The sequence below is a fragment of the Colius striatus genome, chromosome 1, assembly GCF_028858725.1.
Source record: "Colius striatus isolate bColStr4 chromosome 1, bColStr4.1.hap1, whole genome shotgun sequence".
Classification (NCBI taxonomy): Eukaryota; Metazoa; Chordata; class Aves; order Coliiformes; family Coliidae; genus Colius; species Colius striatus.
The window spans coordinates 10,530,685-10,549,756 of NC_084759.1; the positions used below are offsets into that span (position 1 = coordinate 10,530,685).

The 19,072-nt window shown below is 39.2% G+C and overlaps 1 protein-coding gene across 1 annotated transcript in view; it reads left to right on the plus strand.

Moving 5' to 3' along the window:
• Positions 1–3,185: 3,185 nt before the first annotated feature.
• Positions 3,186–19,072, plus strand: part of CEP295 (centrosomal protein 295) — a 47,441-nt gene continuing 31,554 nt past the window's right edge. Inside the window, exons 1-12 of the mRNA XM_061991206.1 lie at positions 3,186–3,244; positions 3,374–3,409; positions 3,580–3,612; positions 4,930–5,063; positions 6,232–6,432; positions 7,150–7,274; positions 7,947–8,040; positions 13,164–13,277; positions 15,113–15,253; positions 16,344–16,527; positions 17,380–17,571; positions 18,510–18,734. Of these exons, the coding sequence (XP_061847190.1) occupies positions 4,956–5,063; positions 6,232–6,432; positions 7,150–7,274; positions 7,947–8,040; positions 13,164–13,277; positions 15,113–15,253; positions 16,344–16,527; positions 17,380–17,571; positions 18,510–18,734 (1,384 nt within the window). The 5' untranslated portion in view covers positions 3,186–3,244; positions 3,374–3,409; positions 3,580–3,612; positions 4,930–4,955. The remainder of the gene's footprint in view (positions 3,245–3,373; positions 3,410–3,579; positions 3,613–4,929; positions 5,064–6,231; positions 6,433–7,149; positions 7,275–7,946; positions 8,041–13,163; positions 13,278–15,112; positions 15,254–16,343; positions 16,528–17,379; positions 17,572–18,509; positions 18,735–19,072) is intronic.

The window sequence follows — 19,072 nt, forward strand, 5'->3', positions numbered from 1 at the left end:
TAAAAAGCACACTTAATGCAAGCTATTTAATGAAAGCATATTGCAGATTTGAAACATATGAACTGGAGGATTACAAACCTTTGTAAAACCACATCCTGATAATTCCTGGTGATCATTAGATGTCCAGAGTCAAGTGCTAAAAGAGATAAAACGACATGGGAGAATTAATCACAGATCAAAACAAAATGACAGAAGGAAACATTTAAGAACACAGGATAATGTGGCATGTTGCATTGAGGAACACTGAATGCAGAGAAAGGCCAAATCAAACCAAGACAAGTTCTCATTTTATTCTGATAATTCAGGAATCAGCAAGGAGACCAGAAACAGAAAACTGGATTACTGTCTAATGAGGTGTTAGAGGACTTGGGTCAAGGGGTGTAATGTCTGAATATGACACTTTAAAGCTCTTCCTTCAGAGGTTTCCAAGGAGAATACTTAATTCTTGCAGTGTGCCAAGTCCTGCACAAGGATGAGCTGTCAGGCAGCTGTGCTGGATCTCAGAACACCTTTACAATCAGTGCTTCTATGCTGAAGATCAGAAAAGCCTGCAAGGTCATCCTTCCTCTGTGAGAGTAAGAAGCAGCCAGTTCAGAATTTCTAATGAAGAAAGGAGAAAGTGCTTCTGTGTGTCAGTGAGAGGTATAGGCTGTGTATGCTAGTCTACAAGACCTGTCTACAGGACAATTAATCTGTCCTCTCAGATTACACAAAGGCAACTCCAGTCTCACTAAGGTTATATCCAGACTTCTGCATCCCACAGGGCATGCCAAGGCAACACACCTGTGCCAACATCTCCAGCAGTGGTTCATCTGCGATAGGATAAACAACCTCTGTGACAGGGAATTACAGACAATCCCACTCTTATGATTCATCTTCTTGGACAGCAGAAGACCTATACTATGATTTGAGCTCCTGACTGCACACTGAGCAGCAGACTTCAGTCATGCAATCCCTCTTCAAACACATGAAACAAAACCGATGTCTTTCACAGCTGTGGTTTCATAGATTCACACTGAAAGACTTGGTTTTTTTTTTTTAAGCATTCTGTTCCTGAGAAGAAATTCAGATTTTTTTTTCCCCCAACTATCTTGGGAATTTGTAGATAATTCCTCCAAGTATCCATCTTTTCTCCCAGGAAAAAAAGAACCAGTAAGGGAAGCACAGGGAGCCATTATCTCCAGTTCACGTATGCCTAGCTAGATGTAACGATACTGCTGCATCACCACTCACCTTATATAAAAGGAACATCATCTACTTCACAAGTGCAAATGCAGGTCTGTAACACCGTAGTACAAACAGGTGTAGTAAAAGTTTAAAACAGTACAGTACTAAAATGACTGCTAAATCCTTGGGTTTTAGTACATGTCTGTAAACTAAGCAGTAGCAGAAAATTCTGCAATGTATTGACTAGAAAACACCCTTGAAACAAAACTCTTACCCAGCACCATGGGTCTCTTTTTTTTTTATAATAGTGTAATTGAGGAGCATATATTTGATCTCTTTCACCTTTTAAGTAGAGGATTCTAAAATCTATAATCTCAATTACTCTCCTAATAGACTGTCTCCATTTTTTTTTCACCTGTTGACCTGCAGGATAAAGCTATTTAGAAGAGATATTATTGTGAGAGCAGTACCATAATGAAAATGCTGAAGGACAAAAAAATCCAATAAGGAGACTGGGAAACACATTTGGAAGCACACTGCTCACACTTAATTTATTCAATATGCATACTGTGAAACATCTGGGTGTCTTTAACATACAATCAGGTATTAACTTGGTGCCAGCTATTACAACAGCAGTCTGCAGCAAATCGCAAGCACTTGACAGAAAGGAAATTATCTCCCAAACTCATCCCACAGCACAGAAGTCTGTGACAATGGTGGTATCTTAGTAAAAGGCAGAAGGGAGAGAAGACAGCACATTCAGCTTCTGTGTTACCTCTTCTGCCTATGCTCATGTCTCCCATTTTGCAGTCCTGTAACTTTGGGTGTGTTTCCTGTGTGGCTATGCACCAAACTGCTAAATTCTATGGAGTAACCTCAGCCCTCCCAGTTCCAGTCCTGCAGGGTTCAATAGAGGGGAGTACTATGATAGCTAGGCTCCTAGTACAAAATTGTTTTCTATTTTTTCTAGAAGAAACTGCCATGGAACACAGGTACATTTTGCCCACATATTTCAGTATGACACAGCCAACTCTCTCCTTTATGCCTGGCTAAAAGTCACAAACATTTCTTCCATTTTTGCAAGAGCTGCTCAGACTTTAGGAACATAATGTAAAGGAACATTCTACTGCAGCCCCTCTTACTTCATCTGTATGTGCAGCAGGACTGTTTCTCCCAACATGAGCAGCCAAGTTTGATGTTCTTCACAACTCAAGAATATCAGATGACTTTCAAATCCCAACTGCTGCATGTCACAAATATAATAAATGGTCTCTTTTAGAAAGAAGACTAAAACTTGAGGGCAAAAAGAAGCAAACAAGTGTTGCATCAAGCTTGCAAGGAGCAGCAACTAGTTAGAAAAAGAAGTCTATAAAAGAAAAATAACCATGAGCTAGGAGGTTGAAGGAGTAGCACTGATCTTATTGCAGAAGCAGTTCACCCAGCTGTGTGCCAGCTTAGGAGAGAGGCAGAGCAGCACTCTAAGTCTGGAAGTGATATCATAGTCTGAGTTTACTCGAAATTACACAAGCATCCAAAAAGAGCACTGAACAAAAGAGCTACAAAGAGGCACTCCTGAGGTAACATCAGCAGCGAGCTTCCTTCTGCCCTCGCACCACTTCTAGTTCAGCAAATACCCCTCTATCTCCTCCCACACCAGGACTTAGAAGCCTCTAGCAGAGCCTACTGATGCAGTACTGTGGGAAAACCATGGTGATAAATCCCTTCAACACGTACTAAAATCAGCTCACCAAATCAACCCTCAGAACGAGTCTGACACAGCCTGTCCGTTCCTCTCCCTTCAGTGCCTTTTATACCGGCCGCGCTGGGCCTCACGGGCCAGTCACGGCTTCTCTCGGTCCCCATTGGCCAGCAGGGGCCAGGGGTGGGGTTCAGGCCGCGGGGAGGTGGGTGCTTGGCGCATGCGCGCTGAGGTGAGCGCGGGGCGGGGCGGCCCGCGCGGGGAACGCTGCGCATGCGCAGGCGCGAATCGCGCCGCGGGACTCAGGCTCCCGCCGCGGTCGCGCGCGCAGGGGAGGCGGCCGTTGGCGTCGGCGCGAGCGGCGGCGGGAGTGGAGGGGTGAGTGCGAGTAGCCTCGCTACGCGGGCCCTCCTTTCTTTTCCCTTCTCCCCCTTCCCGCTTTTCCGCGCCTGAGGCTGGGTGAGGCCATACTTTACTTTCTTTTCCTTCTACTTTGTCCCTCTTCAGCTCGGGCTGGCCGAGCGGCAGCAGCCGCGGCTGCCGGTGAGTGACCGAGAGCGAATCGCAGGGCCCTGGGTCCCCGGGCCCTGCATGTGCTCCTACTTGTTCCGTACTGCTCGCTGGCCCCGAGGCCACCGCGACCCGAGCCAGCCGCCTCAGGCCACAGCCCGTCCATCTTCGTTACCTTCTAACTCCGCAACTTCTCTTTCCAGCTGTGGAGAAGGGCGCTTTGCTGCCCGACTTGGGTAGGTTAGCACGAGGTGTCAGCGTTGCTTACAGGAACATTGTAGCGTGGTGTTCCGTGGAAGCCTGGCTTAGTTGCAGAGCTTTGTGCTACAAATGAATCTGTGAAAAGGTTGACTACCTTTCTGTGGCATTTGCATTATCTGCTTTTTCCTTTATCCTTTAAGGATTAGACAGAACTAGAATTTTTTTTGCGTCCTCTAATTTTTTTCTGCCTTAGGAGGACGAGAAGTCAGTAATTTTGTCCTTAGTTATGTCTGTTGGTAAACTTCTAGTTTGCACCTCAACAGCTGAGTGAGGGGAAAGCTAGCAGGAACCTTGAAATTGTGTACTTCTGTAATGAACCTGGGATTTACTAGCTTAATAACCCTTTACCAAAGGTATCTTAGGTATAATCATGTAATTTCTACACCTCAGCTGATTTCTTTAGAGTTTAGTTATTTTTTGATTTATGATACTGAAAAGAAATCTTTCCACATGCAATGTGTCAGTTAAATTGTCAGTACTATGTGGGATATTCACTAATAATAAGATTTTTATTTTTAGAACTAAACAGTGTCTTTAAAAAGTCTGTATTGGTTTCTTGTGGGTGGGTATTTTCAGATGTATAAATATTTAAAGACAACATAAAGATTTGGGGATGGGGCAGCATTGGCTGCATTATCAGGCCAAAGTCTTTTTTGCAGTGCAGATGAAAATTATGATTGCAGGGAAAATAAAATACAATCTATAGAATTGTCAGGCTCTGATTCCACAATAAAATCTCCAAGGAAGTATCACTTGACTGCTTAAGAAAACTCAAATGCAGACTTGTCGGTGAGCAGTAGTGAAATGGTTGGCATGCAGACTGCTGTTGGAGTTTCACAGTCTTCAAGGCAGAAAACCTTGGACTATAGTAAAAAATGTTAACAATCTCAGTATCTTATCGACTGTTTTGAGAACATTTCAGTACAAGCCACCTAAGTGCCCAGCCTGCTTTCATGTGTGGTTTTCACTAAGTTGTTTAGGGTTTTTTTTTAATCTTCCCAGGAGTGGAATAATGTTGGATACTCACTTTGCAGATGTACCTGTCTAGTCCACAGTGTAGAATGCGAATGTAATAGAGTTGCTGCTTTTGCCATCTAGCATAGTAGTTGAGAAGCAGTACATGTAGTGGCTGTGACAAAGGCAATGCCAGTGTTGTTGAGTGTAGTTGGTATAGACATGAACAGTCATAGCTTGTACTCATTGATAGCATCATAGATAGTAATATCTGTTTTTGTAACTGGTTTGCTTATATAATTTATTAACAATTTATGATTTCCATGTTGTTCTCGCAGAAGTTAATTATTTGGTGTTTCCAAAGATGAAGAGGAAACTTGTAAAAGTTGGGAAATTGAGGCTTAGTCCTAATGAAGAAACTATGCTTCTGAAAGAAGAATATGAAAGAAGAAGAAAACTGAGGCTGCAGCAAGTATGCCTGTTTTTGCATGTTGACTGAATTGACTGAAAAAGTTTGTTTCTTGTAAACTAAATTTCATGTTTATAATGTTGTATATTAGGTTTTCTATTCAGTTTGCAAATTATTTTCCTTTTCATGTGTTTACGTACTGCTGAGTGGGTATTTCCCTTGTGATACCTTCTCTGGTTGTTAGATTCAATTCAGGATCTGTTCCAGGATCTCTTCTCAGCCACCTTCTCAGTATCTGCCATTTTTATTTTGCTGTGAACATGCAATTCTCTCCTCTGCTTTTGTGTCGCTTGTGTAAGGATTCTTACCTCTTAGAGTCTTCCAGATGTTTCCTCACTGATCAGGGAGAACAACTGCTGCTAATACAGAGCTTCACAGCCTTCCACTAGACGAACTGAGTTGCTGCAATATCATATTGTGGTAGGGGCTGGAAAGGACCTTTAGAGAACATCTAGTCCAGCCACCAATATGTCATAGCTCTAAATGCTTTTAAGTATGAGCAGACTTTTACAATGTCTGAGCAGTGAACCTTTATGTTCTTCAGAACAGATCTGTTGATCATCTCATCTGTCTTCCATTTCTGTCCTGCTGTTACACCACAAAGCTTTTTCTCTGTTTCTCTTCATACTCTTTTCTTAGCCTTCCTCTGCTTTATCACAACTACACAAGCTGTTCAGGTCTTTCACATCTTGAAAAAAATATTGTTAAGACTTTGTACTAATGTTTCACTCCTTTTGGGCTTTTTTCTTGATATGTTTTTAGTGAAGAGAATTTTAATGACAAAAGTTGAAAACAAAAACTTAGTAAACACACTTCAATTATCAGTATACTTGCAGGTTTTCTTTAAAACCATATTGCATTGTAATAGGAATCTAATAAATTATTGTATTGTGCTTCTGGAGGGAGGGATATTCCAAGCAGTTTTTACACTTTGTTTAGTAATCATATGTTGCTCTTGGGACTTGAACTGGAACATTTAACTAAGATTAAATTTATTATTTAATGTATAAATTTTGGAGAAAAAGATGGAAAAGAAGCATTTTCTGGACAGATTAATGGAACAGAACATGAGATGGAAAGCTGAAAGGAGGGTAGGGTATGTTGTGGAAAAGCTTGCTGCATAAATATAGTGCTTTTTAAGTAGCTGACTAAACATAACTTATTTCTACAGGTTAGAGAGCAACAAAAGTACATCGCCTTGCAAATAAGACAGAAGGTAAAGCAGAGGAGAGAACAACAGCTGCATCGCTTAGAGGAGGCACTGAGAGCTGAATGGCAGAAGGCACAGGACCAAAAGATGAAAGCCTTAGAAGAACTGTATTTATCAAGCTTAAGAGCGATTGGTGAGGGTCACCGACAAGCCAAGGAGAACGTAAGTGAAACAGCTTGATGTTATTGTCAGATAAATTCTTAATGTTATAGAAATAGCAAGATTATTGTTTGGGTTTTCTTCTGTCCTTGATCTTGCAATCCTAATACTTAAACTGAATTTTTAGGACTGGAAACTTCTTAGAAGTGTTTATGCAGATGTCCTTCTTCAAGACCAGGATTAAATGGTCTATCAGGCCAGTCTGTTAGGCTTTTACAGGGCAAACTCTTAAAGTTATTGTGTTGATATTAGATTGTACACATCTATAATAGTGTCTGTTTGTACTTGACAAAATTGTCCATAGTGCATCATTATCTCAAGCATGCCAATAGCATAGTAACTTTTGGTCTCTTACACAATTGTTGTATTTAATGACTTAAAGGTAGTAACATGCTTTCTCTGTGCATTTGCTAAAATATGTAAGTATATTCCCACCTTTATCAGGGTTGCAGAGAGAAACTAAGGTTTCCACATTGATATTTAGTTATGTGGAATGTGGAGAATTTGCTGCTGTTGATCCTAGAGAAGAAGAGAATAAAGAGAATGTCTGAGAAGGAGAAGCTGTTATTTAGTAATTAAGAGTGTTTTATTTCTTAATAAATAGGAAGTAATTTTAAGCTTGCTATTCTTACCAGCAGTACTTAATTTGAATTATCACACTGATACTATAAGAAGTGAGTAAAATCCTATGTTAAGTGCTTGCAATATTTTATTGTTAAGGAACCTGACTTAGAAGCTCTGGCAAAGCAAGCAGAGGAAAGGAAACAAAGAGCAGAAAAGAGACATAAGAAAGCCCTGAAGGAGCAGAAGTACCAAAAAGAAAAATTACTTCATGAGCAAGCCCGGTATGCAATAGTTACCCAATTGTAAAATGCAGTCTGTGCTTAATAAAATGTCACAAGGTGAAAGGCAAAAGTCTTGATGCTTCTTGCTTGGAGCTTTTTTAATCTTGAAATTTTATGGGTTAGCGAATTGATGCTCCTGGACAAAGGTGGTGGATTTTGATAAGAACTGTAGTTCTGAAACCAAGACAAAAATGTCAAGTGTAGGAACTGGCCTTACAGACTGTCAGTGAGCTGGGAGAAATGAACTTGGGGACAGTTGTGCTTGTGTAGAGCTGAGACCTGTGTTTAAATACTTTGTTTCATCTGCACTTAAGCAATTAAAATATATTGAAGTGATGCAGTGCTTTCTGAAAACTTAAGTGAAAAGCAGGGCTTTTGCTTTGTTCTTTATAAGCTTCTGTGTGTACTTTTTTGCATTACTTCAAGAAATTAGTTTTTCAGTGCTATCTTCCAGTATAAATTCTGTTGACTTCTCAGCGTGTTTGCCCATCCCTGTCTCCCAAGCATTCAGTTTTAGGCACATCTGTATCTGTTTATTTTTAGATTTCTCTTTTATTTTGCGCAGTGCTGTCCTTGTTGCTTGAATTATTTTTGTACTCTTACCTTTTGTGTTTTGTGTGTGTCTGTTTTTTTCTTGGATTTTTTTCTTGGGTTTTATTTTTTTCCCCGAAGACGAACAAATGCACGTAAACATGCTCTGGAAGTGGAAAGACAAAGAGCAGCCAAAGTTGCAAGCTTGCCACGTCCTCCACCACATCCGCTTGAGGTATGTGTCCATAATGCAATAGTGATCATGATTTCAGGGTACTATATAATGTAATGATTGATTTATTTATTGGTCTGACTCCTCACAACAGGATATCTGAAACTGCTTTTGCATACTATAAGGAGAATGGTTCAACAAAAATCAATAAAAGAAATGCATTATGTATTAGCAGGCTTCTGCTGAGCTTTGGTATTTATTTCTGATCTCTTGTTACATGTGAATTTCATTTCTTGTCATCTGAAGTGATGTTTTTGTGGTTAATGTGTCTTTTAAACTTTGTCATGGTCGTATTTTCATTTAGTAGCTGCAGTGGCATTAAACTCTACAGTGATCTTTCTCAGCATGCTTTTTGTAATAATTATACAGCAGTAGCATTTTGTTGATAGTTCTGTAATATAGACAGTCTTGCCTTTTTAGCTGTGGTGGTTTGGTTTATTTTAATCTGGCTTGGTTGGGTTTTTTTTCTCCAATTTCTTTGTTTCTTGTAGAGAATACTAAATATAGGGTAAGCTATCTAATATTTGATAGGAACCTGGTACCTAAGGCTCTTGGGGAGGAAAGTAGGTAAATCCCATATTTTTAATTCTATGCTGGATGCTGCTTAGGAGGTGACTTTGTACCTCCTTCATGCTTTCACTGCAGATGTTGAAGAGACGGGTGGATATTGCACTTAGGGAAACAGTCTAGTTGTTGATAGGGCTGGGACAAAGGCTGGGCTCGATGATCTTAAAAGTCTCTTCCAGCTGAAACAGTTGTATGATTCTGTGATATAGAAGTCACTGTAGATTTGCAGATTTGAACTGCAGGAAGAACATTATGTGCATTTTTACTTTGGGATTAACTTTTACTAAATTTAATGGAACTTCATTAATGTGAAGTTGATAAGTTGCCTTATGTGGTGTTGTGCCCTTTCAGACCATCAGGTTCAGGTATATTCAGACTACTGACAAGAAAAGTAAGGATTAAGTTGTGTGTATTTTCCCAACAGAAAAGGACTTGGGGGTGGTAATTGACAGCAGGCCTAATATGAGCCAGCAGTGTGCTCAGGTGCCCAAGAAGACCAGTGGCATCCTGGCCTGCATCAGAAATAGTGTGACCAGTAAGACCAAGGAAGTGATTGTCCCCTTGTACGTGGAGCTGGTGAGGCCACATGTCAAATACAAGAAAGACATTGAGGTGCTGGTGTCCAGAGACAGGCAATAGGGCTGGGGAAGGGTCTTAAGCACAAGTCTAATGAGGAGCAGCTGAGGGAACTGGGAGCGTTTAGCCTGGAGGAAGCTGAAAGGAGACAGGAAGAACTTGTTCACCGAGGGGATTGTTAGACACTGGCACAGGATGCCCAGAGAGATAGTGGAGTCACCTTCCCTGGAGATACCTCGAAGTCATCTAGCTGAGGTGCTGAGGGACGTGGTTTAGTAGTGGCAGTGTTATGTTAGTGGTTAGACCTGATGGTCTTAAAGTTCTTTTCCAACAGAAATGATTCTATAATACTAGTCACTCTTGGAGCCAGTGATGTTATCAAAGCTTTTCCCAGCTATATTCAGCGGATCCTGTCTAGGTTTGTGTTGGGTGATAGGGGTTTGGTACTGGTGTATCTGGAAAAATGTGAGCAAGGTTTGAGCCTCACCATTTTCAGAATGACTTGCATTCATATCCTTTAGTACCTGCTTCTCTGTAGGTGTCCTCACTGTCTACCCAAGAGTTTTCTTGTTGTGGAAGTTGGGTATGAGTAAGGATTAAATCAAGAATTCTAAGGGAGTGATAAAGCATGGGCTTATTTCTGATGAAATATATGCAGTATTGGAATTTAGAACAGGTGGAATAAGATCCTATATGGTACTGTTAAATTCAAGCACCCTTTTGTGCTGCTGTTCTCTGCATTGTTCCATGTGACGTTCCCAGTGTATCTGCTGTAAGAAGATGAAGCCTGTATCTGTTAAAACTCCGGCTCCTCTTCCTTGTTTCAGATGCTTGCGTTGCTCAGTTTGGCAGTGTTGGAAAAGCATGAGGTGCTGCAGCATTGCTTTCCAGTAACTTTTGCAGTTTAGGATGTTTTGTGTTTTCTCTTGCTTTGTTGAAAAAAAAAAATACCCAGCAAACACCAGCAAGTTCCCAATTGGTGGCTGAAAGTCAGCTGCAGTTGACATGGCATGTTTGTAAGTGATGTAACAGCTGAAGACATAGTACTACTATGTAGTATTTTTCGTCTAAAAACCTCAGTAATACATCTCTCTTTCCATTTTACAAATGCAGAATTTCCTTCTTATTCTTAAATCTTTTTTTCACCAGGACAGGCAAGAAAACTTTGTTCAGATTTCCCCAGGTTAGGTACAATTGAATTTCCAATTATGTTGGCTGCCAAGTCTGGGTCAGTACCCTGTGTAAGTGTTGCAGAATCTTGACTTCCTTTTACTGGAATTCTACAGTTTAATGCATTTCCCCCCATGAACAAATGTCCTTTACTCACCTTTTCAGCAAACATGATTTTAGGAGTATTTGAAAAGATCTGGATTATCTACAATATGTTTCTAGATTGTAGTTCATTTCTTTTAAGAAGTGCATACTCTGATAATGGCCAATTGAATCAGCAGTTTGTCAGATAGGTTGGGGTTTTGTTGGGGAAAGAGGCTGCATTGTTTGAGTATAGTGCAGTGTGTCAATTTGATCCATATAAAGACTAGCTGACTTTGGGCCTTCTTCCCAGTTTTCATATCTTATGGATTTTAATCTTTTTGTCATTCATTGGCCTGTGTTGGTGGGAGGGCACAAGGTGAAGAGTAAAGTTATTTTTTTGAATAGAATAGTAACTGGATGCCATGTATGGCATGAGGTGAATGCTAAGTAATTGAAAGATCACAGCTCCACCACCTCTGATCTGTAGAGAGGAGGAAATCAAAAGATATTGTCAATTTCAGGGAGGAGGAATCTGGGGCTTTGCATTACTCTGAATGCAAAGGCATTGAATGTGAATTGCTTAGCTTCAAATTGTGTGAATTGCAGCAAATTACAAGGTTATCTGCATAAGCACGCTTATTTTCTTGAATCAGTTGGCATAAAGAGCTTATTAAACATAACTGTAATCATAATCTGATGCCCTGTTTCAATAACAGTTAAATAAAATCTCATAAAATGGAGCTAGGGCAGTGGTGTTCATTGCAGGATTACTTAGAATATAAGAATCATTTTCTGAAGAGACTCCAATTATTATTTCTTTAGCCAGTTACATAGAAAGTGTTTTTATTCTATATATATATTGTCATAATCAAGTGTAATTCTCAGAAAGACAGCTTTTAGGAATTGAGTCCTTTGTTAAAGCAACTGTTAGGTTATTTAATTGAAGTTAAACTGTAAACACTTTTATTGACAAGCATTACAGTTCTTAAGAAATTTGGGTGACCTGTAAGATTTTTATGTAATGGAAATAAAACCTGAAAATGTTAATCTTCTCTTGAGTATTCCTAATGTTTGTAGAGTTGGAGTTGTTTGGCTTTTGTTCATTTCATGATGTATTGTTGCTCCCGTTTTTCCAGGTTTTAGTATTTACATTTGGGGGTGGGGGGGCACAGAAGAGAAAAGAGGAGGGAAGTTACAAAACCTCTTGATGGTAGACAGATACGTAACTGCAGTGGTTCCAGCATGAGGTGTGATAATGTTGCAAGTGTTACTTATTTCAACCTAAATTGCTTTTGACATTAATTGGAAGATTGCAGCCACCAACATAATTCTCACATCTATGCAGCTTGAATAAAATTCTGAATATTTGATTGATTAAATGTGATTATTAATTACTAATTTGTTAGTTTTACATATTTTAAATAATTCAGATGACTAATGTTTAATGATACATTCTGAAAGTAACACAGGGTAGGTCAAGCAGTTGGTGATCTGGCTAATGAGGTTTAGGCATGGGTCTTGTATGTTTTCAGAGCTGTAATCAGAATTGCAAGAGTTTTGGTTAATGTATATCCATTACAGTTACCAATTTATTCATTTATAAAGTCTTTCTAGCATTATGTACAAATAAAAGTGAAATTCTTGGTGTTGTGCGTTTATTTGTACTTTTTCCTTTCTACTAGAGTAGCATGCATTTGCTTAAGAGCCATAAATAAATCAAGTTCTGTTGGTAAGGCTAAAACTAGTTGCGTATCATAGGATTTCAATTTGAAGAATTCACTTTCTACAGTAGCAAGAGATAATCAATGCTGAAATTAAGAATTGCCTCATCTTACACAGAGATTAGTAGAAACTTAATGCTGCTCTTTCTGCCTTTGTTTACAGCCATGTTAGTTTTAAAACACTCAGACTATGAAACTTGCTGTTTTAGTTCATGTGGACAAGAATTCTCCTTTTAGGAGAAAGTCTAGGCAAGATGAAGCTGAGAGAAAATTAATGGAGGAGTTGTTAGAAATACAAAAGCAGGTCCTATAGAGTGCTGAGCTACCTAACCTGGCACCTCACCACTGAGAACATGAGGCTGAGCCAGAGAAAAGGGAAGGTCTGGTCTCTCAGAATTCAGACCCTTTCAGACAAGGCTCAGACAAGGATTGAAATGTGATACTTTACCCAAAACTTAAAAAAAAACAACTAACTTTGCATTATATGAACAGATACTTTTTAGTGAAGTTACAGAAAATGCTGTGTTTTGCAGTCAGCTAATAAACTGTATGTAACGGTTCTGAGTTCTGTAAAGAAAGTTTGTACTTAACTGTTGTTTTGCTCTGAGGTGTAATTGGGTTGTGGATCTACAGTTGCTCTGCTTTGAGGTGAGTGTGACAGCTGTTCCAAGTTGGATTTGTGTTAGTACATTAACCTCAAGTGCTTTTAAATTATGGCAGTGCTTTTGAAACGTGTAGGTATGAATGTAAATTTGTGTGGAGGAGTTTGCCTTAGGGTGTTAGGTACTTTCAGTTGTTAAGCCTTCTAGATCTGCCTTGTGCTAATGTCATTTATGAATTATTAGATGTGTGGAAAGTTTTAAACAACAGTATTTTTAGGAGAGAATGAGGGGGCTGGTGGCTTTCTTTTAATACTAATTTAAGTGTACAGATCACTTCTGTACTGTTTAGTTGCTCTACTATAGTTACTCTTCTCTAATACAGCTGTACTTGTACATTTCTTCCTAGAATCTTGAAGTGAAAAAGACTCCTTCTGTGAAGCCCTATACTGCTGACAACTTTTCTGTTACACGTTACCATATTTCTGAACCTTATGTGGACAGAGAAGTGGATGAACAGCAGGTGATTAACATCAAGTGTTTGATACATGCTTCCATATATGTTGTTTTATGTTGCATTCAGTGTCTGAGTATCAGCAATTGAGTTTTCTAGAACTCATTTAAAAATATAAACTCTTATAAACCAACCATTACACAACTTCCCAGTCAATTATGGATGGGGAGACTTGTAAGGCCTCTTATACACAGTCTTGTTGGGTCACAGCTCGCAGGCCCACATGAACAGACCTCTGTGAGTTCATAAGACTCACATAATGTTAGGACATTCAAGTCTTCTGGTTTGTGACTTAAGCTAAATTGGTAATTGTGGTTGCTTTGCTTTTTCTCTTCTCAGTGATGTGCTCCCAGTCTTTACCTTGTATTTGTGTTCATCCTTTCATGCAGTCAGTGGTTTCAGCTTTGCAAAAATGGCAGAAGTTCAATTTGGGAAAAAGAACAATGAATATATTTTTGCCAAATGGGAAAGTTTATTGGCATTTACAGTACACTCAGACAAAAGCCAAAGTCAGATCAGAAGGGGAGGACCTGGAAGAGTGAGACGTGAAGCAAAAGCTTAGCTTTTAGAGGTGTTTTTTTGAATTAAAGTCATGCCATTGAAAAGTGAACTAAACATTAATTTGGTTTATTGGTAATTTGAAACCACAACCTAAGTTCCTGTTCTGGATCAGCCTCTTTTAGACTAGGAGCTTTTAGTAAATTCTTTTTGATGAATATTTTCTTCAGTACATTCATGAAGTTTTAATTCCTGAAGCTTTAGTTTGCTTCACATTTGAAAGACTGGGCCTAAACAATAACAGGGCACACTCTAGTTTGTTCAGCTTTGTCCTGGAAAGTTCCAAAATGTTATTTTTTATAGCCTTGCTTATGTGCAGTAATTTTTTTTATTTTACCCAAATATTTTTAGTTTTCGTGTGTTAGTAAGATTTTTCTTATTTTCAAAATTGCAGATTGTTTGTAGTTTCCCAAATGAGAGTGACTGTTACTCTCTTCATGGCTTTAAAAAAAAGAAATAAAAAAACCCCAGAAACGTTTCCAGTCTGTTAATATTGACTGTATTAGTAATTTTACTTTGTACTGTAGGAAAAATAACCACTCTGCTACTACAAGTAAATCATACAAATGATTGTGCCTGGGACACCTTGAAACTAGAACGTTTTGATTTCTACACTTACAGGATTTATAAATACAGATTGGCTTTTTTCAAAAGTAAAAAATTATTTGGTCCTGCTTGCAACCAAGGATTATAAACCTTCAAGGCTGTTTATATGGCCTTGCAAAGGGCCACAAAGATGATGAAGGGACTGGAGAATCTCCCTTATGATGAAAGGCTAAGGGAGCTGGGGCTCTTCAACTTGGAGAAAAGGAGACTGAGAGGTGACCTCATTAATGTTTACAAATACATAAAGGGTGGATGTCAGGAGGATGAAGCCAGGCTGTTCTCAGTGATGGCCAATGAAAGGACAAGGGGACAATGGGTATAAACTGGAACACAAGAGGTTCCAAAGAAATACAAGGAAGAATTTATTCACTGTGAGGGTGATGGAGCACTGGAACAGGCTGCCCAGATGGTTTGTGGAGTCTCCTTCTCTGGGGACATGCAAAACCCACCTGGATGAGTTCCTGTGTGACCTACTCTAGGTGGTCCTGCTGTGGCAGGGGGATTGGGCTAGATGATCTTTCGAGGTTCCTTCCAGCCCTTGAGATTCTGTGATTCTGTGAATCTGTATGGAGGTTTTATTTAAAGTGGTTTTGCTGCAGAACTGTTCATTTCTTTATTGTTACATATGCTTTAAATTGCCACAAAGAACTTCATAGACTAAACTGTTGATTGACTGCCAGCCAGATGCTCGGTTAGCTGCTGAAGAAGAAGGGAAACGTTTGGAGGTACTACACAGAGAAGCAGAGAAGGAGAGAAGAGAGCAACTTGAAAAGGCACATCTCAGAGGAAGTCATGCGTTGAAGAAGGTCCATTTGGCTCAGGTAGACAAAGTAACTGTGGCTGGTTTTAATGTCAAAATAACTAGTGTTAGCAAAGTTATAGGTAAGTGATTAGAAAAGGAATTACAGTTACAGGAGGGAAATAGATGGACTAAGTGGAGTTTTCAGAATGTGTTTTAAAAAGTCAAAGTCTGCTTATTTTGGCTACCTGAAAGGAGGGAGAATGAAAGAAAGTTCTTTAATATTTGTTGTCTTAATGTTTAACCAGCTATTAACCCATCAGTAATAGTCAGGCTAAACTTTCTAATAGGTAATGAGCTCTACTGTTCCATGTCAGCTTTAATTGGAGTTGAGAATTATGTACTTCAGGGGAAAACATTCGGTTCGTTAAGAAGGCAACAAGTTTGGGATTTTTTTGGTAAACTTTAAGAAGTTTTTACTTAAAGAGGTTCTGTTAGTGTATAAGTCTGGAAATATTGAAATTGTTTCCTTTAAAGAGTGAAAAGTCTTTGTACCTAGAGGTATGCCTTGAGATTTGTTTTACTCTCTGTTACCTTCACAAATATTTTTGGAGGCAAGCAATAGCAAAAGCTTCCTGGTTTTTAGCTGAGGTATGTTTGGCCCTGAATGAGTAACCTAACTGAAATGAGGAACTGCGGAAATATTACTGATACTCTTTAACAGGGACAAAACTCAACTTCAAATAAAGCTTTTGTTTGATTGGTTTATTAGCTTTCATGTATAACTGCAGTATGCCAACAGTGTTTAGTTCACATCTTAAAAAGTAGCGATTGATGAAGTATGTACTAACAGAAGAAACTTGCCAAAGGAAGTACTCATTTATGTTATAAATAGAAGATTTAATTCTGTTTGAGAAAAGTTGATGTGCAGGTGTACAGCGTGATCCTTTATTTAATATCAGATCGTCTGGGTCATATTGATGACTCTGGTGTTTAAAGGTCAGATACAGCCTTTTCCCAAGGAAACACTTTCCCTGTAGAATAAAACTGACTTCAAACACAAAGGATTAAACAAACTTCATGGTAGCCAAATGGAAATCTTTTATCTCTCTTCGCCTATAGCTGTCTGAATGTGAACACAAAATGTTTATCTTTTCCCTTTATTCCTGAAGGACAGGGAAAAGCTACTGAAAGAACTGGAGCAAATGCAGAGCGTGGATCGGATGCGCAGGCGACAGGCTGTAGCGCAGATGCCGCCTCAGCTTTTTGTGCCCACATACAAACGCATGGAGAGAAAAGAGGAGTGGCAGAGAGAGCTGGAGTTTGCATTTGAAGATATGTATAGTGAATACAGGAGTAAGTAATTTGTTGGAGGTTGCCCAGCAGAGGAGAGGCTGCTGCAGCTGCCTGTTCCCAAGTCCACAGGCAGTAAGGCTGTGTATTCACAGTAGGCACACACATTAACAGGCTTTCAGTGCACATACAAACAGCTGGCCACACAGGCAAACACAGAAGACACAGCTCTGGCGTTAAACACAACACAAATGGCCTCAATCTATTCACTGCTCTGGCTGATCAGAGTGAAGGCATGTTGTTGGGATATACAGTTTTAGACACTCAGTGCACCCAGTTGCAGTCCCCTCTGTCCCAGGTCTCCACTCATCACACTGTGGATCCCCAGCCCAATTTACTCAGTAACTCATCCTGGTTAACTCACATATAATAAGCTTACAATCCCACAATGATTTTCTGATGTGTCCCACACCAGTGTAGTCAGTAGCCCCTTTGGTAAGGTGATCCTGGCAGAACTGTTAACTTGTCTTCGTGGACTCTGGGATCAGTCACTCTCCTGGGACAGCCTTTTGAGCAGCCAGGACAGGGTGCATCCTTTCCCTGATGAAGTTATTGGGATCCTCCTGCATGTAATTGATTGTGTGCTGCTTCTTGTGTAAAGAGGAGCCTTTTATCATGTAAACTTTAGTTTTGGAAGGCATAGCCAATTCTAGGGGAATTCTGAAGCATTTCTGCATTAGTAGATGGCTAATGACCTAAACAATTTTGAATCATCCATTTTGGAAAAAGAAAGTACTTGAATTAAATCTGTTGTGAAACAAGCTACTGATACTTGAACTTCTTAGGGATTTGTATGATGATGTTTTGCTGTTTATTCCAATTGATGGTTTTATGTGGTTGTGTTCTTCTAATTAGAAATGAAAGGAGACCTGATTTTACAGTTTGAACCACAACCTTTACCAGTGTCTTCTGATAGATCTCAAGATAATGATCTCGATATCTCTTTGGAGCAAGAATCTGCTTGTGGCACTCAACCAGAATCTGCTTGTGATACTGAGAAAGAATCAGGACAGATGATAGAAGAGGAAGTCCCCAATGAGTCAGAAAGTAAAGCTTTTTAACTTTTCTATTTAAGTTGAATTTTGGCTTGTATAAAAGAGATTTAGTTGAATAGATCAAATAAATTAACTGTAGTATTAACTAAATTGTCTTGAGTACCAAAATGCCATAATGCATATGAAGTATTTCAGTATCAAGTGGTTATCTATCATGGATGTTAATACTCTTAATTATTATGAATTTTAAAATGAAAATGTGACTTCTTTTTCTAATATACTTCAGTTCATTAGTATACTCACAGTAATTTTTAATTGTTGTAAGAACTACACTGTTAGTTGCCATAACTATTGCTGTGTAGTTAGAGTAAATTATGAGATGATATCGGTGTTTGATCTTAAATATTTTCTGGTTTGTATCTTGAAATATTTCAAAGTTAAAGCTTGACTTTGTATGAAAGTCTGCTTACTACATGTCCTTAATGTTAGGTTTGTGATTGAGTTGCTCCATATTGCAAGTGGGCTGCAACAGTTTGTGTGTGTGTGTGCACTCTTCACGTGGCACATACATGGGGTGTGAACAAGAAGTATGTTACTGAGCTTTGCTGGTTGGCCAACCGTTTCTGCCACATCTCTTTGCTGGCACAGTCCGTTTTTTGGCCTGTGTGCATTGTTTTGCCAGTGCTAGTGCAAAGGAGAGGGCAGGAACATGCTGGCAGGCAAGGGGATGATACTGCTTATTTCTCCAACAATACAGTTTAGAGCTAGTCTGACTGTGAAACTGCAACGAGCTTGCCACTCATTCTGTGGCATGCAGAGACAAATTACTTCTCTTGCAGATACGAGAAAATATTGTTAAGCTTTTAAAACTTGGTAGTTCACCTCAGCTATTTGTCCAACTGTATAAACAACTAAAAGAAAAGAGAGTTTTGTTTTTCTATGTGAAGATATTCAGTACCCACAACTCTTAACGCTATGTCATCTTTATAGATCATGAAGAAGCAAAAGCTCACCAGCCTCAGTCAAAACTTGCCTTAAAGAAATTGCTGAACAAAATTAGGAGCCAAAAAGAGGAGTGGACATCAAAAAGTGAGAAAGATGTTCAAAGTGAAATGGAGACTATTGAATCAGGCACAATTGCTAGTGAAGAGAGGCCATTATGTGACTTAGAACTTAACCATGAGCCACAGAAAGATACAGTATGTGAAGCCAAAGGTATGTAATATATAGTTGCATCAAAATTCATTGTGTAGGAGAGAATTTCTGTAAGAGTGGAATGTAACAAAACTATTTAATGAATTTTCAGTGGTGGTGTTCTGTCGTGTTGTTGGAAAGTACAATTCTCCTGTCTTTGCCCGCAGTGCATTGTCAATTTGTTGAGACCACAAATCAGAGAGGTTTTTGCTCTTATGTCCAGCTTGTCCATTAAGATTCTGTGGAGAAAGACATCAAACATCTCCGTGTGTCTTTTAAATGTCACCTAAATTGTTGTAGCACTTGGTGTTGCTATGCTTTAATAATTGCTTGTCTCCAGGAGTAGAATTCTGAGTGCA